The sequence below is a fragment of the Cucurbitaria berberidis genome (assembly GCF_010015615.1).
Source record: "Cucurbitaria berberidis CBS 394.84 unplaced genomic scaffold K460scaffold_2, whole genome shotgun sequence".
In the NCBI taxonomy this organism is placed as follows: domain Eukaryota; kingdom Fungi; phylum Ascomycota; class Dothideomycetes; order Pleosporales; family Cucurbitariaceae; genus Cucurbitaria; species Cucurbitaria berberidis.
In genome coordinates this window covers 5,516,345-5,543,064 of record NW_024468936.1, presented here as the reverse complement: position 1 = coordinate 5,543,064, position 26,720 = coordinate 5,516,345, and the positions used below count along the sequence as shown (strand labels likewise).

General features: G+C 50.7%; 16 protein-coding genes across 16 annotated transcripts; 5 read left to right on the top strand and 11 right to left on the bottom strand.

Moving 5' to 3' along the window:
• Positions 1–2,646: 2,646 nt before the first annotated feature.
• K460DRAFT_364916 (isocitrate dehydrogenase-like protein) lies at positions 2,647–4,866 on the bottom strand. The gene is made up of 4 exons (XM_040933084.1): positions 4,223–4,866; positions 3,945–4,165; positions 3,389–3,888; positions 2,647–3,340 (listed from the first exon to the last, which is right to left on the bottom strand). Exons 1-4 carry the CDS (start codon positions 4,535–4,537, stop codon positions 2,916–2,918), a joined length of 1,461 nt encoding a protein of 486 aa, XP_040791555.1. The 5' UTR covers positions 4,538–4,866; the 3' UTR covers positions 2,647–2,915.
• Positions 4,867–5,459: 593 nt separating this feature from the next.
• K460DRAFT_83878 (uncharacterized protein) lies at positions 5,460–6,670 on the bottom strand. Its single transcript, XM_040938737.1, has one exon. The coding sequence runs from the start codon at positions 6,361–6,363 to the stop codon at positions 5,578–5,580; it is 786 nt and encodes a 261-aa protein (XP_040791554.1). The 5' UTR covers positions 6,364–6,670; the 3' UTR covers positions 5,460–5,577.
• Positions 6,347–6,900, bottom strand: K460DRAFT_364915 (uncharacterized protein). Its single transcript, XM_040933083.1, has 2 exons — positions 6,855–6,900; positions 6,347–6,676 (listed from the first exon to the last, which is right to left on the bottom strand). The coding sequence occupies exons 1-2, from the start codon at positions 6,894–6,896 to the stop codon at positions 6,461–6,463; spliced, it is 258 nt and encodes an 85-aa protein (XP_040791553.1). The 5' UTR covers positions 6,897–6,900; the 3' UTR covers positions 6,347–6,460.
• Positions 6,901–7,878: 978 nt separating this feature from the next.
• On the top strand, positions 7,879–9,078 carry K460DRAFT_280756 (S-adenosyl-L-methionine-dependent methyltransferase; the record flags this gene model as incomplete). Its single annotated transcript, XM_040928429.1, has 1 exon — positions 7,879–9,078. One exon carries the CDS (start codon positions 7,879–7,881, stop codon positions 9,076–9,078), a length of 1,200 nt encoding a protein of 399 aa, XP_040791552.1.
• A 365-nt stretch (positions 9,079–9,443) lies between these two features.
• K460DRAFT_375732 (uncharacterized protein) lies at positions 9,444–10,726 on the bottom strand (the record flags this gene model as incomplete). Its single annotated transcript, XM_040934801.1, has 3 exons — positions 9,444–9,664; positions 9,755–10,590; positions 10,656–10,726. The coding sequence occupies 3 exons, from the start codon at positions 10,724–10,726 to the stop codon at positions 9,444–9,446; spliced, it is 1,128 nt and encodes a 375-aa protein (XP_040791551.1).
• Positions 10,727–11,043: 317 nt separating this feature from the next.
• On the bottom strand, positions 11,044–12,604 carry K460DRAFT_280415 (HET-domain-containing protein; the record flags this gene model as incomplete). The annotated part of the gene is made up of 2 exons (XM_040928400.1): positions 11,044–12,274; positions 12,318–12,604. The coding sequence occupies 2 exons, from the start codon at positions 12,602–12,604 to the stop codon at positions 11,044–11,046; spliced, it is 1,518 nt and encodes a 505-aa protein (XP_040791550.1).
• Positions 12,532–13,560, bottom strand: K460DRAFT_83823 (uncharacterized protein). Its single transcript, XM_040938736.1, has 3 exons — positions 12,890–13,560; positions 12,767–12,816; positions 12,532–12,717 (listed from the first exon to the last, which is right to left on the bottom strand). The coding sequence occupies exons 1-2, from the start codon at positions 13,425–13,427 to the stop codon at positions 12,797–12,799; spliced, it is 558 nt and encodes a 185-aa protein (XP_040791549.1). The 5' UTR covers positions 13,428–13,560; the 3' UTR covers positions 12,532–12,717; positions 12,767–12,796.
• A 444-nt stretch (positions 13,561–14,004) lies between these two features.
• On the top strand, positions 14,005–14,874 carry K460DRAFT_277613 (uncharacterized protein; the record flags this gene model as incomplete). Its single annotated transcript, XM_040928189.1, has 1 exon — positions 14,005–14,874. One exon carries the CDS (start codon positions 14,005–14,007, stop codon positions 14,872–14,874), a length of 870 nt encoding a protein of 289 aa, XP_040791548.1.
• A 225-nt stretch (positions 14,875–15,099) lies between these two features.
• Positions 15,100–16,566, bottom strand: K460DRAFT_280815 (zinc carboxypeptidase A 1 precursor; the record flags this gene model as incomplete). The annotated part of the gene is made up of 1 exon (XM_040928432.1): positions 15,100–16,566. The coding sequence occupies one exon, from the start codon at positions 16,564–16,566 to the stop codon at positions 15,100–15,102; it is 1,467 nt and encodes a 488-aa protein (XP_040791547.1).
• Positions 16,567–17,609: 1,043 nt separating this feature from the next.
• Positions 17,610–18,376, top strand: K460DRAFT_404239 (P-loop containing nucleoside triphosphate hydrolase protein; the record flags this gene model as incomplete). Its single annotated transcript, XM_040936708.1, has 2 exons — positions 17,610–17,689; positions 17,824–18,376. The coding sequence occupies 2 exons, from the start codon at positions 17,610–17,612 to the stop codon at positions 18,374–18,376; spliced, it is 633 nt and encodes a 210-aa protein (XP_040791546.1).
• Positions 18,377–18,625: 249 nt separating this feature from the next.
• Positions 18,626–20,383, top strand: K460DRAFT_83755 (uncharacterized protein). The gene has a single exon (XM_040938733.1). It carries the CDS (start codon positions 18,874–18,876, stop codon positions 20,245–20,247), a length of 1,374 nt encoding a protein of 457 aa, XP_040791545.1. The 5' UTR covers positions 18,626–18,873; the 3' UTR covers positions 20,248–20,383.
• Positions 20,357–20,742, top strand: K460DRAFT_83777 (uncharacterized protein). The gene is made up of 2 exons (XM_040938735.1): positions 20,357–20,394; positions 20,449–20,742. The coding sequence occupies exon 2, from the start codon at positions 20,519–20,521 to the stop codon at positions 20,687–20,689; it is 171 nt and encodes a 56-aa protein (XP_040791544.1). The 5' UTR covers positions 20,357–20,394; positions 20,449–20,518; the 3' UTR covers positions 20,690–20,742.
• On the bottom strand, positions 20,743–21,551 carry K460DRAFT_83757 (uncharacterized protein). Its single transcript, XM_040938734.1, has one exon. It carries the CDS (start codon positions 21,252–21,254, stop codon positions 20,796–20,798), a length of 459 nt encoding a protein of 152 aa, XP_040791543.1. The 5' UTR covers positions 21,255–21,551; the 3' UTR covers positions 20,743–20,795.
• Positions 21,552–21,847: 296 nt separating this feature from the next.
• Positions 21,848–23,545, bottom strand: K460DRAFT_275963 (uncharacterized protein; the record flags this gene model as incomplete). Its single annotated transcript, XM_040928078.1, has 1 exon — positions 21,848–23,545. The coding sequence occupies one exon, from the start codon at positions 23,543–23,545 to the stop codon at positions 21,848–21,850; it is 1,698 nt and encodes a 565-aa protein (XP_040791542.1).
• A 676-nt stretch (positions 23,546–24,221) lies between these two features.
• K460DRAFT_83742 (uncharacterized protein) lies at positions 24,222–25,309 on the bottom strand. Its single transcript, XM_040938732.1, has 2 exons — positions 25,091–25,309; positions 24,222–24,925 (listed from the first exon to the last, which is right to left on the bottom strand). Exon 2 carries the CDS (start codon positions 24,914–24,916, stop codon positions 24,455–24,457), a length of 462 nt encoding a protein of 153 aa, XP_040791541.1. The 5' UTR covers positions 24,917–24,925; positions 25,091–25,309; the 3' UTR covers positions 24,222–24,454.
• A 370-nt stretch (positions 25,310–25,679) lies between these two features.
• K460DRAFT_330479 (uncharacterized protein) lies at positions 25,680–26,339 on the bottom strand (the record flags this gene model as incomplete). The annotated part of the gene is made up of 1 exon (XM_040930777.1): positions 25,680–26,339. The coding sequence occupies exon 1, from the start codon at positions 26,247–26,249 to the stop codon at positions 25,680–25,682; it is 570 nt and encodes a 189-aa protein (XP_040791540.1). The 5' UTR covers positions 26,250–26,339.
• Between the last annotated feature and the right edge of the window lie 381 nt (positions 26,340–26,720).

Genomic DNA, 26,720 nt, shown 5'->3' with positions numbered 1-26,720 from the left:
AACCCTTGCCCTTGTCTCGCCTCTAACAGGTCCTTGACCCTATTTCCACTCGGTGTAAACTCCTTCCCACTCTTTGCATCCTCTGCAATCTTCGCATCAATAGCACGATCAAGCGAGCTCTCTATAGCCTTTGATGGCGTCCGCAAGGCATTTCTATCCAATACGCCGATACGACGGCTCGCTGGTGTCTTCAATGCATCTTCACCCTTGAGTCTGTTTACTGCAGTTTTGCGCGGACCTGGTGTCTTCGGAAGTTTGGTGGTAGGCCGAGCGGACCCGGGAGTGGGGGCTGGAGCCGGCTTGAGGTGGGTTGGGTGGAGCGTAGGGCTCTTGACGGGCGAAGGTAGCTTATTTGGCGAGCCTTCTGGTGTATAGGACTGCTGGTCCGTCTTCTGTTTGCTAGGGCTTTTGGCTGCTTTGGTGGGCGATGTCAACACCCGAGGAGCAGAGAGCTTAGACTGAGCTGCCTTCTTCCTGTCCTCGCTATTCCACCCGGCAACGCGATCTGCAATTTCCACTGCGCTAGCAAACTTCTTCTCGTATGGGCGCGGATCAGTCGCAGGATTGTAAGGTTTCGAGGTTATCAAGCGTGGTAGTCTGGGAGTTCTGCTGGGTAACGGCGTTCTCGGAAGCGGTTGGCGAGTCAAAGTAGGGAGCTTTGCAGCTGATACTCCTCTCGTAGACGTCGGTGTGTTGGAAGCCGGCTTGCCAACACCTCGCGGTCTCGATGCTCCCCCATCCTTGCTCCTCGAGGGTGTAGCTACTGGGGTCGCACGCGCGGTAGTATCGCGAAGCCGTATACGAGAAGGCGTCTCCACACCTTTAGGTGTCCCTGATCGCTGCTGTGGTGTCCTAACAGTGCCTGTCGTGACCTTGGTAGACTTGATAGACGCTGCGCTTGTTGGGCTAGTGCGCGAAGTCCCTGGGGCGCTCGACTTTCCTGCAAATCGTCCAGCTGTGTTTACGTGCTTGGTCGCAGGGGCCCTTTCTTTGCTAGCGGAATGTGTAGCCGTGATATGTGTGAGAGGCTGCGGAGTACTAGGAATCTTGGGTGCACCAGCGCGTTTCTGCGCACCCATCACCATGCTGGCTCGTACTGTTCCAAGAGATGAAGTGTCGGAGTTGGCCCTGCTAAGTGTTCGTGATGCCAAACGCGTGCTCGTTAACGCTGGCTCTCGCGCCTCCTGACCTGCTTCGAACAACGTGTTAGACATTGCTGGTAGCTCGTTGTTGTTGACTGGCACTCGTAAGAAGTATTCGTTTCCAGTGGAGCGGCGCAAAGAGGCCTCAGTCATGACCATCTCTGTATGCATTGCTTGACGGACCCCAGGATCCGTGCCGACACGCTTCAGAATCCTCGGAATCCTCCCTTTTGGAGCCTTTGGGGAGAGTGAGTGGGCACCCTGCCAATTAACATGCTTGCTTGATGGCTGCGCTGTTGCCTGTTCCGGACCACCCTCGCCAGCCTCTGGCTTTGCCTTTGGAAACAAGAGTGGCGGGTACTGCAGAGTTTGTTCTTGCTTCTTCATATCTAGAGCAATATTAGGCTCGACGATGATTTCGGGTGAAAGATGTGCCGTCTGCGTTCCGGTCGAGACATTCGTGGTGTGGTCATCGGGTCTCTGCATCGTGGAGTAATCGAGTGATGGGAGCCTCTCAGCTGCCCTCCTAAGTGGTGTGGGTGGCTCCGATCTTTGGATCCGGTCTTGGTCGTCGACGTGATCTTTCCCCGCTCGACCACCCGCCTTCAGGGCGCTGACGTTGAGGCCCGCCATTAGGTGTCCGATGTCTAAGAGATGGGATGTTGTTGACGTTCGTATCTTCTCAGCGGGCGGGGCTCTACCACCCGAATTGGAAGCAGCAGGCGCTTTACATGTCGCATTCGAAGCCTCCTTCTCAGTGGGCGTTGACGATAGATTCTGCGCAAATCGCGACGCAGTCTTGACAGATTTCAAAGGCGACCCGTTGCTCTGAGCTGTGCGCTTAACTGGAGTAGCCGCACGACTTTGCATCGGTGTGCCTGTCTTCCGCGGCGGCGTCCCAAAGAGTGCCTTCGCAGGGCTCTTTTTGACCGGGCTGGACTCCTTCACCGGCTTCGGCGTTCGTTTGGTTGGGGTACCCGTAGGACCATCCTTCTTTGGCGATCCAGGCCTGCTTGGTGTCCCACCTTTCTTAGGCGTGACTTTACCCATGGGCAGCTCACACGAGAAGTAGAACCCATTCTGGCCAATCTCCACATTTTGCTTACTCGGACTCTCCCGGCCTTTGGTGGGGCTATCTCGTCCTTTCGTGACGTTGTCGCGCTTATCTTGGGTAGGCGTGCGAGACGGTGTTGCTGGTGACATCGCTACCTCCTGCAGATAGCGTCGGTGTAATGGGGTCGACTTCGGAGTTGACGGTGAAAAGTGCTTTCTGGGCGATGAAGGTGGAGTCGCGCTGGGCTCCTTGTTCTCATCGGGAGCTGAAGGTGGGAGTGACGTTGCTCCCTTCACCATAGTAGGCGTGGTGGCCCGGGGAACCGAGTCTGTGCTGGGGCTCTGAGTGAAGGCGTCCATCATGTGATCCGAACAATATTGATAAGATCAGCGACCGTTTTAGAGACCCGGACTGAGAAAATGAAAATGAAAATGAAAGGCGGAAGAAAGGTCAAGGCAGAGGTCGCAACACATGTTTTGAATCAACGTGTGTAACAAACAAATACCACCCGACATGCATGATGCCGTGAGACATGAAAACGTGCACGAGCTGGCACAACTTCGGCTGCACAATTTGTGTCTTTGATCTTGTTTATTTACTGTCTAGCATGTAGTAAGCAAAAACTCCATCTACATGCACGTAAGTATCCAAATATATACTCGTGAGATCATTCAATCCAGTCCTTTTTCCAGGGTCTCCCCCGCATCTCCGAACCCCGCTTATAGCTTCTCTTTCAAGCTAGCCTTCAGCCTCCGCTCTACCGCATCAAGGTACTCATTTGTAGTAACCCAGCTACCTCTGTCCTTCTTTCCACACGCCAGCGCCAGATCCTTTGTCATAATGCCATCGATATCGACGGTGTCGACACAAGCCTTTTCAAGCTGCTCGGCAAATACGACAAGCTCAGGTGTGTTGTCGAGCTCACCGCGCTTCGCGAGACCCTGTGACCAGGCGTAGATGGAGGCGATGGGGTTGGTGGAGGTCTCTTTGCCCTTTTGGTGCTCACGGAAGTGACGGGTGACGGTGCCGTGGGCGGCTTCGGCCTCAAACGTCTTGCCGTCGGGGGTGATGAGGACGGAGGTCATCAGGCCGAGGGAGCCGAAACCCTGGGCGACAATGTCGGATTGGACATCTCCATCGTAGTCTGAGAACTGTTAGCAGAATTTTGTGACGGCAAGGGACGTATACGCACTCTTCAAGGCGATGATGTAGCCGCCCTCGCTCTTGATCATCTGGGCGACCATGTCGTCAATCAGACGATGCTCGTACCAGATGCCCGCAGCCTCAAAGTCCTTCTTGTACTGGCTTTCGTAGATTTCCTGGAAGACATCCTTGAATTTGCCATCGTATGCTTTCAGGATGGTGTTCTTGGTACTCATGTAGAGTGGCAGCTTCTTGTCGAGGGCCATCTTGAACGAGGCGTGGGCAAACCCTGAGATGGAGTCGGTGGTGTTGTACTGGGTCTGAGCCACACCTCCGCCAGCAGGGTAGTCGTAGACCTTGATGACCTCGGGCTTGCCGCCCTTGGGTGTGAAGACCATCTCCAGTGTGCCCTCGCCAGGAATCACACGGTCCTTGGCACGGTATTGGTCGCCAAACGCATGACGGCCGATGATGATGGGCTGCTTCCAGCTTGGTACGAGACGAGGGATGCGGGGGATAACGATGGGTGCGCGGAAGACGGTTCCTCCTCTGCAGCACATGATTAGTACCCTTCTTGCTACTCGGTGTGCAGCTACTTGACTTACAAGTGGTTCCGGATGGTGCCGTTTGGCGACAGCCACATCTTCTTGAGCTTGAATTCCTCCACTCGCTGCTCGTCCGGCGTGATAGTCGCGCACTTGACACCAACAGAGTACTTCTTGATAGCCTCGGCGGCATCGAGGGTAACTTGGTCGTTTGTCTCGTCACGGTAGGGCAGACCAAGATCGTAGTACTTGAGGTCGATGTCGAGATACGGGTGGATGAACTGCAACCATGAGCGCGTGCCCTACAGACGCTCTCTGGCTATCTGCTTGTTCCGTACCTTGTCCTTTATGACCTGCCAGATGATCCTGGTCATCTCATCACCGTCCAGCTCCACCACCGGGTTCTTGACCTTGATCTTCTTGACTCCCGTAGAAGACGCCATTCTGTGCTGCCCAATCTGGGTGGTGTAGCCTGGTGTAGCTACAGACGAGGTGGTTGCGGTGGTTCGTCGCGTCGTCGAGAGCTGGGCCGACTTCGCAGCTGTTTGGGAGGCTAGGTACCGAGTCGCAAAACCGCAGGCTTGTGGTCGAGGGAGTCGTGCAATTGCGGTCGCTGAGCGGAAGGCCGCGCTGGCAGCGGTGGCGGGCCTCATGGCGAATGTAGGTAGGATTTAACCTCGGAAAGAGCAGTTGACGAGAACGATGGCAGAGTTCTGGGTTTCCGGCCGCGGTTCCGATTGCGCTGAAGGGCAGCGAGGCTCGGTTGATAGGACGGTGATGGTGGCTAACGGAGTCGCTAGCGGGGTAACGAAAGCCGAGGAGACGAAAGGCCTTTAAAGCGTCGCAGAGCCCCAAGCTTGGACACGGCCTGTGCCGCAAGCAGCAGGTTGCTCCGGGAGAGCGGCTAAAAACCCCACGGACGGACTGTGTATACGCGAATTGATTGTGCCAGAGGGGAACGGCAGATGCTCCTTGGGCTCTTGGACGCGGGTGCAACGAGTCGTCACGCGCAGCTCTTCATCCTGCGACGCGGGGAAGCCTCCTTGAGCTGCTATGACGTGCGGTAAGCAGCCGACGTGGGAGCAGCTGGCATGGCGTTTCTTTGGACTTGCTCGACATGGTTGGCGATGGCGGTATCCTGGATAGTCGAGAAGTGAGTGACAGGTAGGTCCAGGGGCTGTCCATGGGCGAGGTGAGATGTGTGCCTTATTTAAGTTCCATCAGCCCTGCGTCCGCATTCCCCTCATTCGAACTATGCGGGCAAACGGATCCGCCTGAACGCCATGTTGGTAACGCCATTGGCTGGTATACGTGTCAAAGTGACTGAAAGTTCGCCTCGAGGGAAAAGGCGTTCATGTGAGTGCGGAGGTTCTCGAGTCTCTTACTGGCGTTCCGACATTCGCCGTGGAATGGCCATGCCTTGGTGTCACAGCCAATTCCCCGGTACTACGACCTAGTAATGGAGAGTAGGTAGTGTTGACCATTGAGTCCACCAACATTTGAATAGTCAAGTCAGCATGCGGTCATAAGCTTACGAGCTATCCAGTACGTCAGAATGAGATGTTTATTCATTCAGATATCTCCAAAGCTAACATCTGTGCAGTGATGTACTCGTTAGAACTCTCCGCCGATGAAAAAGTGAGAGGTACAGTATTATTAGGCACGTACGACGTTTAGCAATTAGGAAACGCAACTACGTTACCATCATTCCTGCCAGCGCACTGCTCAATCTATCATCTTGCGCTGCTGGCTCTACGTCCTGCCCAGAAGTTGTGTCTGAATGCTGTATCATCTCAAATCCAAAGTCGTTGCGCTCGTCCTCGCCCACTGACTCGTGAATATAGCCTTTTCCATCAATTTCAAGCACATTTATAGTGACTGCCCCTTTATAAGCTGTAGTATTTCTCGTCTTGTCTTTCGTGTAAATGTGCACATAGAATGGAACGTCTCTCACATCGCCAATGTGTTCCGCAGACAATCGCGATACCGGACAATCCCCATGGACATACAGGCGACCGTCTTCGTAATAGGCAAAGGTCATCTGGTCTCTGCCAATCGTTACGTGTAATCGCATATCTCCGTCGTTCATCGGCTTGCCGTGATAGAACCACACAGTGTTTCTATTGGCAAGTTTGCGCGCTGCGGTCGCCGTTACTCCATTACGCACCAATATTGTGCCTGATTCCCTTCCTAACACGTCGTTCGAATTGCTCAAGATGACTGAAAAGACAATATCTGCATGTAGGCCTGACAGGTCTACCGCAAACGAATGCACCTCGTCAGACCCAGTTTGTAGGTATATTGGCTCCGATGTGACCTTGACAGGACATCCAGCTTGTATTTCTTGGGGGGCAAAAAGGCTCTTTGCAGGTACCATTGTTGCTTCGACCAGTGGAATTCTTGGCACATTGGGTAAGTGGCTCTTATGTTGCTCGTAAGTCGCTTTGGCGTCTCGTTTGACTGTATGGAGCTTCTCCATGGTCACGTATTCGGGTACTTCTCCACCATACTGCTGTGTAACGTAGACTAGTAGTAGCAGTACGAAGTCAGTTGCGACATCTACTCGTACCCGGGAATTACGTACAGGATACGATCGCAGACATCAGAGACGCGAACAAGGAGGAGAGGGTATATTCTGGCTTCCAAGTCCCCCCTGCAGCTTGTGAACGGAGAATGTCGAAACACATAGTGCTGCGTGGTGTCTTCTTTCCAAGTTCACACCTATAGGCGTCGACATTGTATCGTTTTGTGGGTGTGTGGAGCTGCACAATTGGTGGCGACTCGGGATACCTCTGAGTCACAGGTACAAAGTCAGCATGAGGAGGGAAAGTGGGAACATGTATCTCATGCATGTATCATCTTGACCACAGCCAGGTCTTCCTTGCACCGAAATGATATATGTACTCTGTACCGGAGAAGAAAAAGTTGTCAATCGCGGAGAGCTCTCTGCAAATCGTAGCCGTTGCTTACATCGGGAATGTGGAAAGTGCCAACAAGAGTAAGGTGAGCCATGGCTCCGTCGTTCGGCAGCATCATGAAATAGAAGCGTGTAGCATTATCGTCGACGATATCGGGAGAGATCACAGTCCGGAGATTGAAGAAGTCGGCGTTGACTTCTTTGACTTCTGTCCAGACTCGCTTGAGAATATGTGGTTTCATCTTGTAGGTATGTCCATTTGGTATGATCACGACAGAACTCTTTATATATATATGTATGACTGTCGCGTTGAGCTGTCTGGTGAGTCACTTGTCGGCTGGGAAGTAAAGTCGCTTAGAGGACCTGCGTCAAGATAAAATTAGGTATACGGGTACGATGTAGACAGTGTATGCATATTGAAGGCTGTCGCCACTCGTATCCAAGATCCAACTGTGCTTTTAGTGTCATAGAGTTGTGGCTGTGAAAGGGCTAATCGTTTTGCTCGCCAAGGGCGCACCCTGTTTTACACGAGGTCGGACCGACGCTACTATACGAGGCTTGTCTGACACGAGGTCTTACACGAGGAAATAGCAACGCTACTACACAAATGATTTATATAGCGCAGTTGTCTATGTTTTTGGATCCGTGGTCGCTGCCAATAAGACCTATAGCGAGTCGCCCTCTACAGCCTTCTTGGCGCGTCCAAAGGCGTTGCCGGCCCTCGGGCCAGGTGCGTTTATATCTGTAGAATTCTCAAGCCGATCGCAGTCGTACCTATAAAGTGCAGATAAGCACAGGTCGTAGGTTTTCTGTCCTAATGCACTAGAAATGGAGATCCGTTACACCCGAACGTTACGTGAGATCTTTAACCAAAAATGCCTAGTCGCTTTGTTGTCGCATCGCTAACCCCATGTGCATTCTCCGCTCTCGTATCCTACTTTCCCTCAAGTACTGGTACCGCTGATGCCTCGCTGCGAACGAAAGTCGCGGTACTGTACTGTTCCTTGTGTTGCAACACCACTTTTACGATTTGCACAGGGCTCTCCGAGCTTTACAACTTCTCTTTCTCCCTCTAACATGGCACCCGGTTACTCTCGCACCATGCTACCCCGAACAGGGCTTGCTCCACTGCTAGCCAGTCTCGACTTACCGGGCGAGATTCAGCTGCCAGGCGGTGCAATTCACTCAATTGGCAGTGGTCAGCCTAGCTATCGCATCGTCTTCCGCTCCAAGAAGGCCCTTCAGACGCCGATGACAGAGCTTAGCATTGCAGAAGCTTTTGTAAGAGGTGACATCGATGTTGAGGGAGATATCGGAGTTCTTTTTGGTGCAAGGGAACGCATACAGGATAAGATGCCATTGCGACAAAAGATTCAATTCCTCTACGACTTTGCTCGGACAGCGACAAAAATGAACGCCAAAGCTGTCGGCGAACATTACAGTCGGGGTGACGACTTTTACTTGACTTTCATCGACAAACGCTTCCGTTTCTACTCGCATGGGCTCTTTCAGAAGCCCGACGAAAGCATTGAAGAGGCTTCGGAACATAAGCTTGAGTCTATGTACCAGGGGCTTGGACTCAAGGAGGGCATGCGATTGCTCGATATTGGTGGCGGATGGGGCGGCGTAACGCAGTATTGCGGTGCCCGTGGAGTACACGTTACTACATTGACCATTGCGAAGGATTCGCAGAGGTTCATTAGCCGACTCATTGAGGAGCAGAACCTTCCCGGTGAGGTCTTCCTCGAGGATTTCCTCAACCACAACCCGGCTGAACCATACGACCATGCTGTTATTTATGGCGTGATCGAGCACATACCAAACTACCGCAGATTTGCGCGCAGTGTTTGGAAAGTTCTGAAACCTGGCGGTAGACTATATCTCGACGGCTCGGCTGCTGTAGAGAAATTTGCCGTGAGCTCTTTCACTCGCGATTATGTCTGGCGAGGAACTCATACGTTCATGACCCTCCAAGATGTACTTGCCGAGATGCTCTACCACGGTTTTGAGATTGTCGACGTTGCCCGAGAGACTCGTGACTACGAGCTTACAATGTTGGAATGGGCAAAGCGTCTTGAGGCAGCAAAGGAATATATCATTGCTGGATGGGGCGAGGAAACGTACCGAGTGTTTCGCTTGTTCTTATGGGGTGGCACACATGCCTTCAAGACGAATAGCTTGCAAGCATATCACTTCATTGCAGAGCGAACGTCGAGTCTCGGGCCTCGTCCGTCTATTGCTCGAAGGATAACCAGATTTATTGGCAACCTTCGATAGTATAGGTCGTTGGCTTCATCCGAGATGGGACCTACGTCCACGCCACTCCGTGTATCTATTAGCCTGCTCAAGATTAAGTTGCCTAGCTCTCAAAGTACAGCTCTACAGACCAGTGATATCTCAACCAGGGCGTAAGCGCTGATTACTTCTATTTCTGCCTGGTCTTAAGGTCGAGAATACGGATTAGGGTTTCAGGAACGAGCAACATGCTACCTATTACCCGACGCAGCACCGCAAACATGGCATATCGGACGAGAGAATCTGTTTGTGTCCATGGCCGTATGTGACAGAGTAGGGGTCGCATAGATCTATATGCCTGGCCGGAGCCCTCTGCTAGTACCAGATCTCTACTCTAGGCCCATGATTCACAGCTTGCTACGTACTTTATGCACTCGTAGGACGTTCTTTCCCTCATATCTTCGTTCCACCTCAGCACCAGCAGTTGGTTGGGATAGGTGCATGACGATGCAGGGATTCTTATGGAGAGTATCCCCATGGAAGATCTGCAGTTTATCAATGAACATGTTGCCGAGTCGGTATTTATGCTGTATGAGGAAGTACGCAAACCCCTGAAGGTTCGGTGTGCCTGTTGTTCGAGGATCAGCCAGGGAGCCTTGGCGATGCAAATGAAAAGCCGGAACGAACTGCATATAATACCTATGGCATGCATACTTACCCAAGATAGCTCGTGTCTCCATCCAATGCTTCTCAAACGTATGGCCCGGCCATCCGCTAAGTTGCCAGCCCTTAGCGCTCAGGGCCCGAAGTATAACTGCTTTGGTATCTTCATTATTGATGCCAACGGAGAGGAAGTAGCGGAGCTTTTTGACATCAGTGCCTTCGCGTCGACAAACAGTGTCCCAGCCAATCCAAGCAACATCCGAGAACTGGTTGAGTTTAGGTATCTCATCATCAGAAACGGGTGGTGTTCGATCCTTGGCCGCATATTTTGGAGATATTCTGTTCAGGCTCATGATAACGCCTTCTTCCCAACTCAGTGTGAAGGTGTACGATGCACCGGTTGCGCGGTACTTCTTTCCTTCAACCTCATACCATTGCTTATTGACGTCTGGGATGGCAGAATCAAAACTTTGATGATCTATGAAGAAGAGTTCGTTCTTGCCGCCGTCGTACTCGAATGAGACTGCATTTATTCCGAGGCCCACGAGGGCGTAGCCGATTCCCCAGGTATTGTAGAAGTCGTGCATAGCCGGATTGATTCTAGTTTTCGGAAATGGGTTCCAAAGCCATTGTTGGAGATCGTTGATGCTATGGTACGGGCTCCGAGCTGTATTGCGAGTAGGGTTGTACGATGGGCCAACGTTTTGATCATCCGCTCTCATGGCCCACGCGAGCATACAGCCTTTGTCACTGCACCTTTTCCAAAGACTGTCGTCCGCCGGTTGGATTGGCGGTGGTCGTGGAGGAGGAGGCGGCGGTGCAGCGTTGTCAAACCCGTTCCCATGTTCCAGTTTGGTGAGATTGGTGATCAGTGAGATATCTTGCGTGCAACTACTCTGCCGTGGTCAGTACTGGTATTACACAATCAGGCAACTGTTGACGCTACAAAAACGTACTTGAGCAGACAAAGAGTGTCGCCGGCTGTCAGAGACAACAGGGCAAGGCTGAAGAGGAGATTGAACCTCATGGCTGAGTAACGTCAGTGACGAAGAAAGGCCAAGGTACGAGTGTTGTCCCCCGAGTTGGGCTTGGCGCCTGGTGCAGCCTTTCACCTTCACTTCGGGTTCAGAAGGTCCATAATTCGAAAATTAATTAGTTGGATTGGTGGCCCCTTTCAGTGTTAGGGAGGACCACCCGGCCAGATCTATTCTTACCGCAGATCTTCCTAATCACCTTATAGCTTTGTCTGGATCATTGCCCCTCATCGTTCACTTCGCAGAAGAAAGGAGGTTATTCTAGATCAACCAAGCGAGATATAAGATGTAAGCTTCACTAATCTTTCTCTTAAACAATGGTGATATGCTCTAACCCACAGTCTTCGAACATAGCAGGTGTGGTGAGCTTGAAGAAACCTACGCGCCGATACCGCTCTTCCATCTCTGGCAGGAGCATTAATCCCTCAACATCGTCTCTTCCGGGTACATTTTCGATCAGCCGTGTTGCAAGACAGGTGACTTCAACGCCGTTTTGAAGTTCTGGGTCAAGTGCATCTAGCGTCGCTTCGCCGCACGTGATCTCTGAGTAGGGGTTGTCTTTAGGCTGCCCTAATACGACGAGGAACCCATCAGACTCCAGATTTCTGTGAAAATCATCATCTTTGTGTGGGCGCCAGACAAATTGGAGCAGTCGGCCTTTGGCAACCAAAGTCCCTGACTTGACAGCGCCGTATGCGAAGTCTGGAACAGAGCGTTCAACGTCACAGGATATGACTTTGAAGCCGAGTGCGTCTTTGATGCCCGCACCACCCCTTTCCCCCTCTTCTTCCCAAACGTGGATGAAGTCCTCGACGCTCGCATCAACCGAGGCCCAGCTCCACGACGGTGCCACATATCCCAGGGCTCTCGTCTTCCGTCCAAAGTCGCGGCTACTAACGTTCTGATGACGCGGACAACTCCACTGGAGGTCCATAGCGAGATCACGTTCCCACATTCCAGCGAGGTACTGGCTCTCATACTTTCTTCCCAACTCTTCAGCAACAGCAGCGATAGCGAGCAGTTTGTCACCCTGATGCGTGAGGCTACGGCGACTATATTCACCACGCACTGCAAGCCAGATCTGCCGTGCATTCTTGGAGTCAGTAGCAAGCGAGAACATCTGGCCACTCCATGGTAGACTGGGTAGTTGAGGATCTTTACCAGAAGTGAAGCCATCTGCAGCTGGTATATCCGTCCGATCAATCATCTGCACGCCGCGGTAGGAAAACATGATAGCTCTGGTGGATAAAAGTAGTTCTTGAAACGTCCATGCGCGATCGTTGATGGGGTCTTTCGAACGCTTGTAATCGGCTGGATAGCTCAGGATGACGTTCGTCTGCGGTTGTGCATTGTCTTTTATGCGGAAAGGCACTGAGACTGGTTCGATGAAGTACCCTACTTGCTCTTCGATGTAATGTAGAAACCCTTCCATGGCTGAGTTCGCGACGGATGCTACAATAGTCACCGCTGCGTACTTGTAGATCAAACGCATCTTGGGTAGCTCTCGCGATTTGTCGTCGTTCGAGTCTTGCATTATACATCTACGAGAAGTTAGAATCGTTTTGAATCAGGTAAGAAGCTTACAGCGCGTCAACCCAGAGGTATTGAAGCCCAATATGGCGAGTCACAGTCACAGCATCTCGGATTGTCTGTGGAAGCTGTGCAATATCAAATCCTCTAGAAAGCTCTTCTCTATTCTTTTCCAGAAGTATGAAGGTTTGTTGCATCCCCCAAACGTAGCTCAGAGCTGCAAAGCCTTGATCGGACGGCTTCAAGTACGAAGTGTCGACGATGCGCAAGCCTTCGTTAACTTGCAATTCTATCAACCTGGCTGGTACTCTGAGCGCGTTGATTTCCAAAGATTCTGTCATAGGCAGTAGCCTTTGCATCCAGTCTTTGATACTGCTCATATTGATCTCCGATCCGAGCGCGCTGTTGCTAGTCTCGGTCGGAAAGAGGCTCAATCCATCATTTGGGCCACGACCTACAATATATGAGTTTTGAAGATATGTAAGTATGGGAAATTTGCATACCGTCCATCCTGATGTGGTATCGCAACTCTACTAGCCTTTCCTCGCGCAATCTTCGAAGTGCGTTAGGTTCATCCGTTTCCTCGTTCGTCGACTCAATATAAGCATTCATGAACGTAAACGAACCTTCTACCTCTCTTTCAAACGATAGTCTAACCTCAAAAGTGGAGGCTTCGAATAAGGTGTCACGGTCCTCCCAAGCTTCCCACCCTCCAGTGACATCGTCTGCAATCTTTTCCTCGTTGAAAGCAGACGCATCGTTCCAGTCATTTCCATCTTCTTCCTGTTCTTGTTCTATCGCTTCATCTCCATATTCTGGGCTTTTACTATCGCCAGAATTGACGCTTTCGGGCCAACTATCAGTCTTATTCCATCGCTGGTACATCTCATCGAGGAACATCCTTCCATGGATGCCGTCAGCAAGCGTGCGACAGAACCTGCAGCCATTCAATACCGACGTCCGCAGCTCTTCTGACGTTACCACATATGTAATTGTGACACTGTCTTGCTCAAATGGGGCATCTAATAGTGTTGAGAACGTCTTTGGTGTCCATGCTCGCTTGGTACAGACATCGCACAATTCTGTGGCTATTGACGTGGCAAGATGCGCTTCAGGGACCGGATACTTACGCGGCGCCTGCCGGGTACCCATGTAATGGAGCATATTACTACGCTAGCTGTGTGAATATACTCATTTGTGTAATGACATAGAAGTGTAAGGCTAAGGCTAAGGCTGAAGTCTGAGCCCTGGATTGAGGGGGACAAAAATGGTCTAACCCTCTTTGACCCTAGTCTGCAAGCCACACCTGGGCAACCGGGCCTTCCCCAGGCAATCCCTAGACATTAATTCACTGCCAAGTTACAACTACGTTATGCACTAACTTGACTGAAAAGGTCTTTAGAATATTAGATGTCTTTGGTTCCATCGCTTAATTAGACGTGGCTAGGATGTTCACGAACCCCACTCACCACTGCTTTCACTCCAGAACAGAAGCCCGCCATCGTCCACCCAGGGAAAACTGTATCTACGTGACAACAAGCCCGTGAATTAGTCTTTCACCGTGAAAGTAAACAACCACGATGGCTCCTCCTAGAGAACTCGTCCGGATATAAATCACCAAGAACCCACCATGCTTAACTCTTCCCACCCCATAAACACATCAACTCTCATCAGAACCCCTCTCCACCTTTCCTCAACTATGCGACAAGATTCATAAACAACAGCCAATCTACATACCAATATGCCAAAACGACACGTCGCCGAGCAAAAGGTCATCGGGCCAAACGGCATAAAGCTCAAACAAATCCAATTCCGATCCTACATGCATGATATCGCAGTCTACCACTTCCAAGCCTACTTCATCTCCATCGAAAACTTTCGCTCATTGCTGAATCGCCCGGATCACGGGTATGTCGATACGCTACTAGGCTTAGATCCACTGCACGACAAGCCACTTCCCGAAGGCGACGAGCCACCCGAGGGATGTGTAGAGGTAGGCTATATGCCGAATGCCTTTCAGCACGGCGGTTCAGCACTAGGATTCCGTGTTGGGGAAAACATTGTGGAGTGGATGTGTTTCGATCGCGCCATCGACGACATCATCCTACAGAAGATAGATGTCGGCAACCAGGGACCCAAAGGCAAAGTGATGCTATTTGATCATGTGGCCGATGTGCTTAGGGGGGTTCCGGAGCGTCGGGTTAGAGGTGCAAATCTCGAGCATAAGGGGTGGCATGATTCGTTGTGGAAGGCGGAACATCGTCCTAATAGATTAAGCTTGACTTGGAAAAACTTTGGGACTGAGTTGCGGACGGAACACGCGTTGAGGCGTAGAGTATATACGCCGTTGGCGCAAGGGACGTCGGAGTTGCATGTCGATGACGAAGGGCATGAAGATCAAGACATGGTCGAGAAGCCCACGCGATTGGTTTACGAAAACGAGCAGATGATCGATACGCCTTCGAGGAAGCCGTCTAATCCACCACATAGTCGATCTTCGTCAGGCTCGACAGTGCTGGGTAAGAAGGACACAAACACAGTGCGAATAGGGCTGTCGCAGACATCGCAGAAAGTTCAGGGGAAGCGATTACTGGACGGTGATTACCAGTAGGCGGTTCTTCAAGCTGACTCTGCGTTGGCTTGGCGCTCCGCCATCGTGGTTTGACATGAAATGCTTTCATAGATAGTGATTAACACCGCAGTGTCTTTTGAAGTGTGCATCTACAGAAACCACTAGCCTAGTAAAAGGTTGAATATCATCGACTATGGTTACAGCTCATGTATACAGCTTTTCATCTCTCATAATATCATCAGATCTTTCCAGTTCATAATACAATCAACCCTTGAGACCAATCTCATCAGCCGTGAGGATGAACTCCATAAAACCAGAGTTGGTGTCAATAATGTTCTGGATGAACTCCGCGCTTGTGGGGTAGAAGTTCGTCGGGTAGCCAAATTCCAATGTGTATCCGTATACCTTATTGACCTTCTTGTTCTTGTGCCAGCGGCTGAATGACCAGTCGTCGCTAGCTCCTGAAGTGGGATATAGACCAACAGCCTGCTGGGGTTCGAATACACTACCTCCTGCCTTGATCATAGCCGCAGTCGTACGGTTGGCCTGGTAGCTGATGTTGTCCCAATCCTCTTGGTCGATGTACTCTCTGTACAGCTCGTCATCGACGATGCCGCGCTTGCCATCATATTCGGGGTTGAAAAGGTTCTGCTTGGGGTCGTGCGACTGGTTGATGTCGTCGCCCCATGAGTATAAGAGCGTACCGGCAGCGGAATGCAAATCAATGTACCACCTGATGTTGGGGTACTCGTCATACACCCAAGCCATGTTCTGCGTCTCTGGCTCGGAAAACGGCGCGGTGCCATAGAAAGCCTCGGACGAGGGATCTGTGGAAGCGGGAGAGGTAGAAGGATCAAAGTGCTTAGTGAAGTTCCAAAGGAAGTCGAAATTGCGGTTTAGATCAACTCCGACGCTTCGCGGTTTGCCTGGGGTAGCACTTGCAGGGTTGCGATTCTTGCGCCAGAGGTTGCTGTTCGCTTGGTCGTGGCGCACGCCATCTGGGTTAAGCATGGGAATGAAGACGATGCCAGCAGCGAGCGCCTTCTTGACGTCCGAGTTGGAGTAGGTGTTGTTGCCATAGGTGAGGCCGATGCGGTGCTCGTTCGCATAGAGCAAATCGCTAATGAAGTAGATGAGGTTGTCAGGTCCGCCTCTTTCACGAGCATGAATTCCAGAGGTAAAGTAAATGTGCTGCTTGTCCTTCTTGACCTTCTCGGCCTTGCTCGCAACGCCGCCAATGAGGGAAGTGCCTTCAAACGTCTTGTGAGGTGGCGTAAACAGAGTCAGCCCATACTCTTTCTCCAAGCCCTTCATTGCTGTATAAACTTCATCCGCATTCAGGATACCGGCACTCTGAAAAGCCGCATACTCGCTCGGCTTCCTAGTACCCAACCCACGAGGTGCGACCTTGCCACCCTTGAACCGGTCGCCCTTGCCGATAGGGGCTGTAGCAGTCTGTCGCTTGTTCAGGTTGTGAAGAGTCTCGATGCGGACTACGTCTGAGTTCAAGCTTCTCTTGAAGTGGTGCAGTTGCTCTTCCGAGATGATTGCATGCAGCTTGTGCTCGCCATCGGCGGCCATGACGACGGGTCTGCAGCCATAGTCGATCTCGTTGTTGGTCGAGATGAAGTCATACAAATGGTTCTTTTCCTTTGCAAAGAATGCAACACTCAAGACATCGGACGCAAGGGCGGTGCCGGGGAGCAGGCCGAGAAGTGTGGAGACCTTCATGGCGAGATGCAGCTAGAAGAATGCTGCGCCGAGAGTAGGAGGTAGGGCGTGCAGGGACAAGACGTCGCCATGGCTCGTCTTATTTATGTGAAGTCAGAAATTTGGTGGTTCCCATGGAAGCCGGTGAGCGAGTAGAATCGACAGGGTTATAGAGTGGCACCTGCCCGATCGGGTCATCGGGATGCTCCCTCCAAGACACAAGCGCACTTGGCCTTCGTAGTTGCCCTACGATTATGAGCAGGTCCGAACTGTTATCTGCTGCTAAGCACGAAGCGATGCGATAGCAAGGCTGTCTGTACTCCTAAAGAATCCAGACGACCGGTTTGTGGTCGTCGGTGGCGTTGCCAAGCTCATCGAACGTTGGAGGTATGACTTGCTATGCCGCGGCCATGATAGCACTGCCCTGATAAACTCGATTCATAGTCGAAGAAACGGTATGAGATGTGCTAGTCTCGCACAATCGCACCCTTATTGGACGTCCAATGCGACTTCAATCCATACGGACTTTACTTCTCCGAGACACACAAGGCTGAAGACACTGAGATAATCGTTAGTTGTAGCGATCACTTCATAGATCCAATTCGAAGCCTCGCCGTAACAGGAGAAACGTAATATCTTGAAGATTCATGGCGTACCCCGCCCAATGGTATTCGAGATGTTAGTTTGTGTCGCGATCCCGCTGGCCTGGTTCTAGGCTTTTCGTACCATGCTTTAGATAGAAGGCAGCCGGAAGGTTCTTCAATCGCATGAGAACGGGACGTGTGTCTATCAAGTATAAAGGCAAAGAGCAACCTTGGAATAGTACTAGGTACTGGCCTACAATTCAGCGGGCCAGAGCGTCGATAACGGCTATGTTTTGGGTGTCAAGGTAGAGGGACAATATGTCGCGTGAGGAACTCGTTTCCTCGGTCAGTCTGCCAAGCTGTTGTTAACGCCGTTATTTGGGGTAACGCCGATATCTCTTGTAGCCCTTCAAAACGAAAGCAAGCATCATGACGCCGCTTTGAGTTCTTGCAGTGCCCTCGAGGCTTGTATCACCCGCAATGGATTACACACTACTGCCTCCAGAAGTCACGGTGCTTCTACTTGGGGATGCCGAGGTCGGCAAGTCGACATTCTTATCGTGAGTTTGCCGGTGCTGTCGCGTGTATTGTCTGTCGCAAACACAGTTCAGCAGCTGCAATCGTGAAGCTGAAGTTGGCATACACCCAGTGTAAAAGGCCTAATAAGCTGGGATCCTTTGACTAACTATCATAGTCGCTTGACCCTCGGCGTTCGACCTCAGAATGACGACCTTCCGCCATACGAGCTCCCCACCCTCCGCGATAACGACCAACCCTTCGTCTTCGATATCACCCTATATGGACGCCCATACAGGCTGAACTTCTACGACACGTCTTCGCCCACCAACTACACGCTCCTCCACCCGAACTTCGTCATCCTCTGCTACGACATCTCATCCCGCGCCTCCCTCGAAGCTCTCTCATCGACGTGGTTACCAATTGTGAACAAACACTTCAACTACGATGATAATCTACCAGTCATGGTCCTAGGCTTGAAGAGAGACCTGAGGAAGCAGTGGACGCTGGTCGAGGTGGGCGAGGATAAGAAGGGAAAGGGCGCAAGCGTGATGCCCCACGAAGGACTACAGACAGCGTCAACGATGCTCTGCGACCACTATGCAGAATGCAGTGCTCTGACAGGAGAGCTATGCCGCGAGGTCCTTGAGGACGTAGCTAAAACAAGTGCAAAGACGACGACTGAGGATGGCGCAAAGAGCAAGGGACCCGACATGTGCGCAATCATGTAGAAGGAGGCTACGCGCGAACCACACATGTCGCATACAACTCAGAGCGACTACTTCCACAGCCTGTTGGAATACTATTTACTCTCCACGGCGCAATACAGCCGCATCCGCAACTTAGTTTTGAAGTGCAGCCAGATGACGTCACGATGCTAGATCTACCAATTTATCCAGCAACCTCTCCCCCAAGAGGATAGCGACGATCCGAGATTATGCGATTACGCTTCAGAGCTTGCAGATGTATCTTTCTACAATAACTGTCTGCATGCTGATCCAATCAGCTTCAGCCAACGAATAGCGTGCTCCAGCCTCCGGATGACGGATTTCGGCGGAACTTGCCCCAAAGAAGCAACGCTCAGCGAACTTGCAGATGCGGGATTGCTGAAGCTTGAGGTCATCGAACCATCGAACTTTGAGTAGCTCTTATATCTACATTCGCTTTTTAATTCGCATTCGCGCAGCTATCCTTCAATTGATAGACCGGAAGGTATCCAGCCGTCACCATGCCGATGAGCGGACTTCTTTCATCATTTGTCGCCGCGGTGCAGGCATCTTTGTCGGTGCTACTCGTCATATCTTATGGCGGTATCGCAGCGAAACTGGGGCTCCTCGACTCGAGCAACGGCAAAGCAATCAGCAAAATATGCGTCAAGATGTTTCTCCCTGCGCTACTACTCATCCAGATAGGCACGGAACTGCACCTCGGCTCCGCGCATCGCTACCTCATCATCCTGTTATGGGCCTTCATATGCCATTTGATCAGTTTTCTTATTGGTATTTTTGCGCATGTAGTATTTGGGCTGCCAGACTGGGTCACTGCTGCTATCATGTTCAATAACACCACAAGCTACCCGCTGCTCTTGATCCAAAGCTTGAACGAGACGGGCATCTTGGTCAATCTCATTGTCGGCGACGATACGACAAGGGCAATGATTGGGAGGGCAAAGAGCTACTTTCTAGTCTTCGCGACCGTCAGCAGTTGCTTAACATTTGCGGTGGGCCCGCGACTGATCGATTCGGAGCATGCGCCGGACGACTCAGATGACGACAAGACACTCGACGAGGAGGATGACATGGGTGTCAATGAACGGGATTTAGAGGGCGAAGGAAGTGCCTGGCCACCAACTGAACAAACCAGGCTTCTAGATTCTCCGCCTCATGAACGGCAACGGAGTCGCCACGAGAGTGTCGTCGGCATCACTTTCTTTCCCTCGAAGCCGAAGTTTACAACCGTAAAACGACGCCCAGTGTATATACCACACCCACATTGGGCTGACCTCAGCCCGAGGATCCGGTGGTGGCTATTGTTCTTCTACGACTTCCTGAATGCGCCATTACTAGGAGCTGTGCTAGGAGTGATTATTGGCTTGACTCCTCCACTTCACCGGGCATTCTTCGATAGCACTTACAACGGCGGAATCTTCACAGCGTGGTTGACAGAAAGCTGGAAGAACATTGGAAGCCTATTCGTTCCCTTGCCGCTCATTGTTGCCGGAATCTCGCTCTACACCTCCTACCAGGAAGGGAAACAAGGTGGTGATCAGTCGAGCACAGCGATCCCAAGAGCAACTACAGCTTTTATCCTAGTCGTTCGCTTTGTTATCTGGCCCATTTTCAGCATCGGCGTCATTTATGCTATTGTGCAGCACTCTGGACGAAATGGCTTTCTAGGTGACGATCCGATGCTCTGGTTCGCGATGATGCTCATGCCCACGGGGCCTCCCGCAATGAAGCTCATCACTATGGTCCAAGTCAGCGATGCCGGGGTGGATGATGAGAGGAGGATTGCGAAGATTCTGACGATTTCTTACATTATCAGTCCTATTCTCGCAGTCACTGTTGTTGGGGCATTGAAAGCGAGCCAAGCTGCAATTTGAACAGCGTGACATGGAGGTCGTCACGGTATCATCATGGGTGATTCTACAAAATATGCAAGTTCATCTATGAGCTTCATGGTTTGTCCAAGAAATAACAGCAGTTGTAAATATTACGCAGTGTCGCACATTCAGTCGATTACCAATTTGGTACTGTACAGCACTAGCGATTGCGGATGACTTTAAATTTCTAATACTAGCTAGAACTTTGGAACAGTGCACAGTTGGTCAATCCTTTTGGTGAGTGCTTCTTTCTTCACGCTCGCCTCTATATATGTTTCGAGCCCTGTTCTACTATTGGTGCATAGACAGGTTACTATTCAATTCATCCCTCAGTATTGCGTACTCAAAAGGCCCTTCAGCCCCACACAGTATCATTATCCAAACCTTCATTTATTCTGATGTTCTTGCTGTGCATCCGCAATTCCGCAACCCAAAAATATAATCTAGTTCGTCCCTTCAGATACCTCCAGATAATCAAGACTCCCCCCGGCCCGCTTCCCGCCCTTCAATGTACTTCAGCATATCCTCGCGACTCCACCCAATCGGTCTCAGCCATTCGTCTTTCCCCTGCTCGAGAGCCCAGCAGCGCTTGATACCACGGAAAGTGACGTTGACCAAATTCCTCGGATCGTCCTGTACACATCTATTAGCCCTGCATTCTCTCTCTTCACCCCCTCTATCAACCTGTACACGAAAGAAATCAAACGCCCTACACTCACATAATTTGTCGGCCCCCGACACGCCATCTCCACCCCGTTGTGTGCATACTCCAGTAGCGCTGGGTTGTGCGTATCCATTTCTTCGCACGTCGCGCACATTACATTCGGGGGGTACCACTCGCCGTTGTCGGGTCTCGCAAAGAAGTGTATGAGGAGTGGAATTGCGCAGCAGAAAGACAGGAGGAGCATGATGTAGAAAAGGATGCCCAGGTGGACTTTCCAGTTGTGGCGGCGAGAGGACGCGGTTGAATGTATGGGAGAATAGCGCTGGGTGGTTTTCCACGCCATGTTGATCGGGTGGGCAAGTTCGAGGAGGTAGCGCGCTGTTGTCGCGGGATGAGTGTGGTGGTCTTGTTGTTTGTTGTGGTGGTGGGCGCTTTGTCAAGGGTCAGGAAGGTGCGTTGTAGTGAATGTGGAACGAGCGCTCGTTGGTGAACTTCTCGAAACTAAAGAGCTGTCATTTATCTTTACGATTTACTTTGAGAGCCAGGATGGCTTGCAATTATGTTATTCACTGACGATTGCGATCTTGGCCCACCCGCAAACTGGAGCTAGTGAAACATCGGCGACCGTGGTTCACGAGAGGGGCAAGCGGTTTGTGGAATACTTAGGGCGTTTGTTCTACCGTGATTGCGGGTCGGTGCATCGCAGATCATAAGTGTCACGATGACCGTTGGGTGGGTGGTAGGTGCAAGGTCGGACAACTAATTCCATATATTGAGCTGTTGTATAAGCGCATCTTAGGGCTTGAGCAGATGCGAGACTTTGGTAGTATTTACCACCTTATGAATCTAGTTCTTCGCATTCTCAGATTGGTATTTTTTTCTAATTGAAGTTCTTCTTAGTCTTGTGCAAAACACGTCTTGCTCTGATTACAGACTTCATCTTTCTTGCGTCATCGCTGCCGTGATTACAATGTTTTGCTCAGCCCAACCATCCAAGTCAATGATGTCTTGACTTACATCCGCATAGCCAAGATTCCGCACTGTCCCCAGCCCTGCCTTATCAACTAGCATAACTAGATAAGGGCGTGTCGTCTGCACCATCGGTGCAACGCCGTTCAAATACCTCTCCATGCGACCAAGTTGTAGAATGAATGGTGGGTCGCACTCAGTCGGCGAAGTATACCAAACCTCGGTACCCAACGGTCCTCTATTCCACGACGGATATACCTCCGGTTGTATTTCGAAATCTGTATGGCTCTGTCGAACTTGTCGTATGGGTAGTGTTTTCACATGTATAGTTAGGGAGCCATCGTCTCTCATTTCGCCTCGGGGTGCACCCTTGAGGTGCCACCACGGGTCGACCATGATATCCGAGATAGGCTTGTCGCCTCTTGCCGTTGGGATGAGAGCGCTTCCACGGGGTCCCACCTTGGAAAATACTGGCAAGGTAGGGATCTCTGCGTTGATCTCCATGCTCGGCGCTATGCCCAGCCACTCTGCACTCTTCCCTGCCTTTAGAATGGCCTTCATTAGTGCAATGGTTGGTGTTTTGCGATCCTCAGGGTCGTAGTCTAGCGGGTTGAGATTGACGTCGAGGAGACCCATAATGCTAAAGACAGCATCTGCTGCGCGTGAAGCAACACGTGTAAGAGAGGAGCGCCAAACGGCGTTATCCATGCCTTCTCTGCCTCGATGGTCGATGGCACCAAGCAGAGCCATGGCCTGGCTATGCTCGCTCTTATCGGCTATGATTTTGACTTCCACTTGAGGTGCGTTTTTCCGTGAGAAACTAGGAGGGGTGAGTATATCGACCGAGCCACGCAAAGATATCATGAGGAGGCTTCGTAGATCAGAGCGCGCAGATTTGCCGGGTTCGACTTCCAAAACGCTAATACCGAAGTGGGATTGCAAGATAGCGTCACCCCTGTCCCAAGCAAACAGGCACATGCAGTCCTCTGGTGCGACAGCTTCTTGAAGAGTCCACGCCCTATGGATCCAGGAGGTGGGTTCGGTGAGTGGCACGAGCCTCGACAAACCACCCGGTAAGATGAGGCATTGCTTGCAGTATTCGTAAATATCGAACATATTTTGGATCTGCCAGCTCTTGTCCTCGTCGTCATTTTGAATGATGCAAACACCATCTATCCATAGCAGATCGCATTCGAGGCTAGCTGATATGATGCACTTGCAGACGGTAACAAGGACATCAATAGATACTGGATCTGCTCCAGTCGCGCCATCGATCGTCATGGTACCTAGTCTTGGGGCTTCAGCGCCTTCGATATAGGAGCCTCGCCATATGTATGAGAGCGCAACATATCGGTGCCGAGGGAGCGCGTCAAACTCCAAGACGCGAAGACTAGTCTCAGTGGCTAGACTGCGAGCATCGATGAAGCGAAACTTCTTGTGGGAAACCGACGAAAATGACACGGGTGTAGACCGGAGTTGATCCACTGGTATCTCCAGGATGCACTTGAGCACACCCGGATCGATCTTGAAGCGAAGACACGCAGCACTTGCAAGTAAGAGGCCACTTTCCACCGCTTCTGTAAACGTAGCAGCAGTTTCCAGATGCTGCAACGCTTGTTGCAAGTCCTCCTCATCACGTGGTCGTTCCCACCTCTCCTCCCACATGGCGCTCAGTTTACGCAACGTGGTGACACGGAATGATGCCTCGATATCCTGAGCTAGCAGAGACTCATCGACGAGCGCTATCGCACGATTCAGATCGCCAAGGTGCTTCCGATCATCCCACCTCGAGCGCCTTACCAACAACGTAGCAAGGCTGAACACTACACTCTTCCATGCTTCTTCGCCCTCATTTAGCGTCGGAAGAACCGTCTCGCCCGCCAAAATCGCTGCCATCAGTCCATCTTTGTAATTTGGCATATCTATAGAATTCTCCTCAAGTGCATGATAGACAGCCAACAGGCCAGCATCTGTGTTATCGCCGCTTTCTGCACGCTTAGCTGCGAGGATTTCATTTGCGATCTCGAGACGTTTCGTAATCGATGGGTAAGAAGAGTTTTCGTAGTACGCTGGAACTGTGAATAGTGACATGATGAGTTTGAAGTTCATATATAACTTAAATGCAGGTTGCAAGTGTTAATAGCCTCCAGGCAATTATTGAGACATGTCGTAACGGCCCCCAAACCTTTTAGCGGGGCTAATGCGGCCTACAACTATCCTAGGCATGTTAAGCGAGACAATTTGGAGTCGAGGTTACAAGTGAAGAAATGCGCTCCCTCCCCGAAAACTGGCAACTTTGAAGCGATTAGGACCCCTGCTAAGATCATCTTCTGCTCCCCCCCTATAACAATTGGAAAAAACGCCAAAAAATGCTTTTTCAATCTTTAATCGAGTAGTATTTATATCCTTGGCACTATTCATGATCTTCAGGATGTTGCGTTTAAGAGGATTCTCAAAGCGCGTACGCCCTAGTTGAGCTATCGCTGGTTCTGTAAAAGTACTTTGAGTGCGGAGATGTTTGTGATTACAGTGATTCTTCCAGGATAGGCTTCGAGACGGTCGCCAACCATGGTCTCAGTTGATAGGTTCGACCATACGTCGAGCACTGGCAACCTTTTCCTCCTTCACAATTCCTTGCTGCGCAAGACGGGTCAACACGCGACAAACCCAAGCTTGGCAATTCTCTGTTACTGCAGCTCGATTCGGGGCTGAAGGAGGCGGCTCCGAGTCCGCACAATCGCGAACCAAATCTTCTGTAGCAGGCGGGACGCTCTCAACGATACTGTATGACGTGAAATAGTTCTCAGTTGAGAACAGTCCAACGTTCTGTGCATGCAGATAATGCATGTTCTCCGCATCTCCATGGACCTGGTACTGATTTCCCTTCTGATTTTCGTGAGCAACGAAGAGGGACCAGTGGTTGGGCTCGCCGTCGGCCTGCTTTTCAAGAACGATATATAGGCTCGGGTATAATTTGCATGGAGGTAGAGAGCAGTCAACCTCTTCTCGAGTCCGACGCGCTCTATCTTGTTGCATATTGAACAGCTAGTTGATGGTCAGCCGTCATCCTCAACACAGTGCAGCCTGGATGTCCTCAATGTATGTTGGCGTTGGCACTGCAATATGTAAATTGCATCGAATGTATCTTTGATTTTGCAATCTCATTGCCGTATTTACTTTACCAGTTAGGTTGAAGAATGCAAAGCTTACTTCAGCGTAAAATGGTCCGCTTTTTGCGAACTGAACTGAATTATTATTGCAAATTTTGTAGATTGCTACGAGCAATGAGTGTGATATTCAATTGGGTGTGATGACTGGTGTTTGAACTCGATGGTGTCAGCGTCAAGCGAGGAGGTTCTGATTATGTACACACTAGAATGATAATTAATGACACATAAAATAAATAAACAGAGACTTGATTGACGCTCGTTTATTAAGACTAGGCATAGCTACCTTCCCGAAGGCTCATTGTTGGTCCAAGAGGCTTTCGATTATGAGTCACGGCCAGCCTGCGTAGTTACTGCGCCGTAATAAGCGCAGAGTTTGAGTCACACAATCCACCGGCAACCCACATTTCGACAACGCATCACAACACCAGACTCTTCCAATTCCATGGGTCTTTGTCACTTAGGGTATGAAGAGGAGGAAGTACGTCTTATATGTGACGAGGTTGGCATGCCTAGACAAGTCTTAGTAACTATTTAAAAGTCAGCAATTTTAGTAAGCAGACCTCAAGAATAAATGAATTCGATGGCTTTATCATAGGGATCGATAGTATTCGCTCTGGTGGCGGTTCTTTTCAAAATACAACCCGTCTCGCTGCCTTAATTCCTGAGATGTCCCAGATGTCACATGGTTTAGGTGCCGTTCGCTCCATCCACCTCTGCCAATCTATGTCTTCCGATGGTTTCATGATGTTCGCGTATTCCCAATATTTAGGATACCACCCTGCAAGTTCCCAGTCCACGATGCCTATCAAAGGACAATGATCTCCATCTCCAAGCAGAATATTACGCGGCGCTATGTCTGCATGTGTGAAAACAGTGTTTTCAGACCTTATAAGCATCTGTGGGAGTTCATGCTCGTAACGGCGGCCGTTATAGTAGTAGTAGCGATCATAGATGCGTTGGCGTAGATCATTATCGCTGGTAAAAGGAGCTCCACTATCCTCTGGCAAAGGCCTAAGAAGGACATCATTTGATGCACTACCATCAGCGCCGCATTGAAAGTAGTTGGCGTATTCGGCGGGTTTGGGAATCGTTCTGAGCTGGTATATAAAGTCCCAGATCTGATGACAGATGATTTCTTTGTGTACATCCTCGCAGTCGTCCCAGATCCTGTCCAAGGGTTCGCCGTTTATATAGCTCATGCGAATACACCCGTTAATCTGCCCATTTTCTTCAGAGAACGATGATGAGTACACAGTAGGTACCGGAATACTTGTGTAATGTCTGAGATAGAGAGTAAAGTTAGGGATGGCAGGAATAGGATGGTCTGCATCTCGAATGTACTCACTGCACAAGACGAAGCGCAACTTCTTCGCAATGTCTCACTCTTCCTCCGGTTTTTTCTACGATGGCGCCATGGCGAACAATCAGCGCGCCTGTCTGTCGACTTAGAACCCGAGGGTAGTCGTTTCCTATGAGCTAGTCAGTTTTAGAGAATGGATTGGAACACGGTACATGCCAGAGTAGAACATTGAGAATAAAGAAGTGAGCAAGCTTCCTTTGTGGCTGTAGTCGTTGAAGGTTGAGGAAAAGTCGATAGCGGAGGGAAAGTCAATAATGGAGGAAGAGTTGAAGGTTGAGTATGGTGTGATGTTACAGGTTGGAACCGTGGT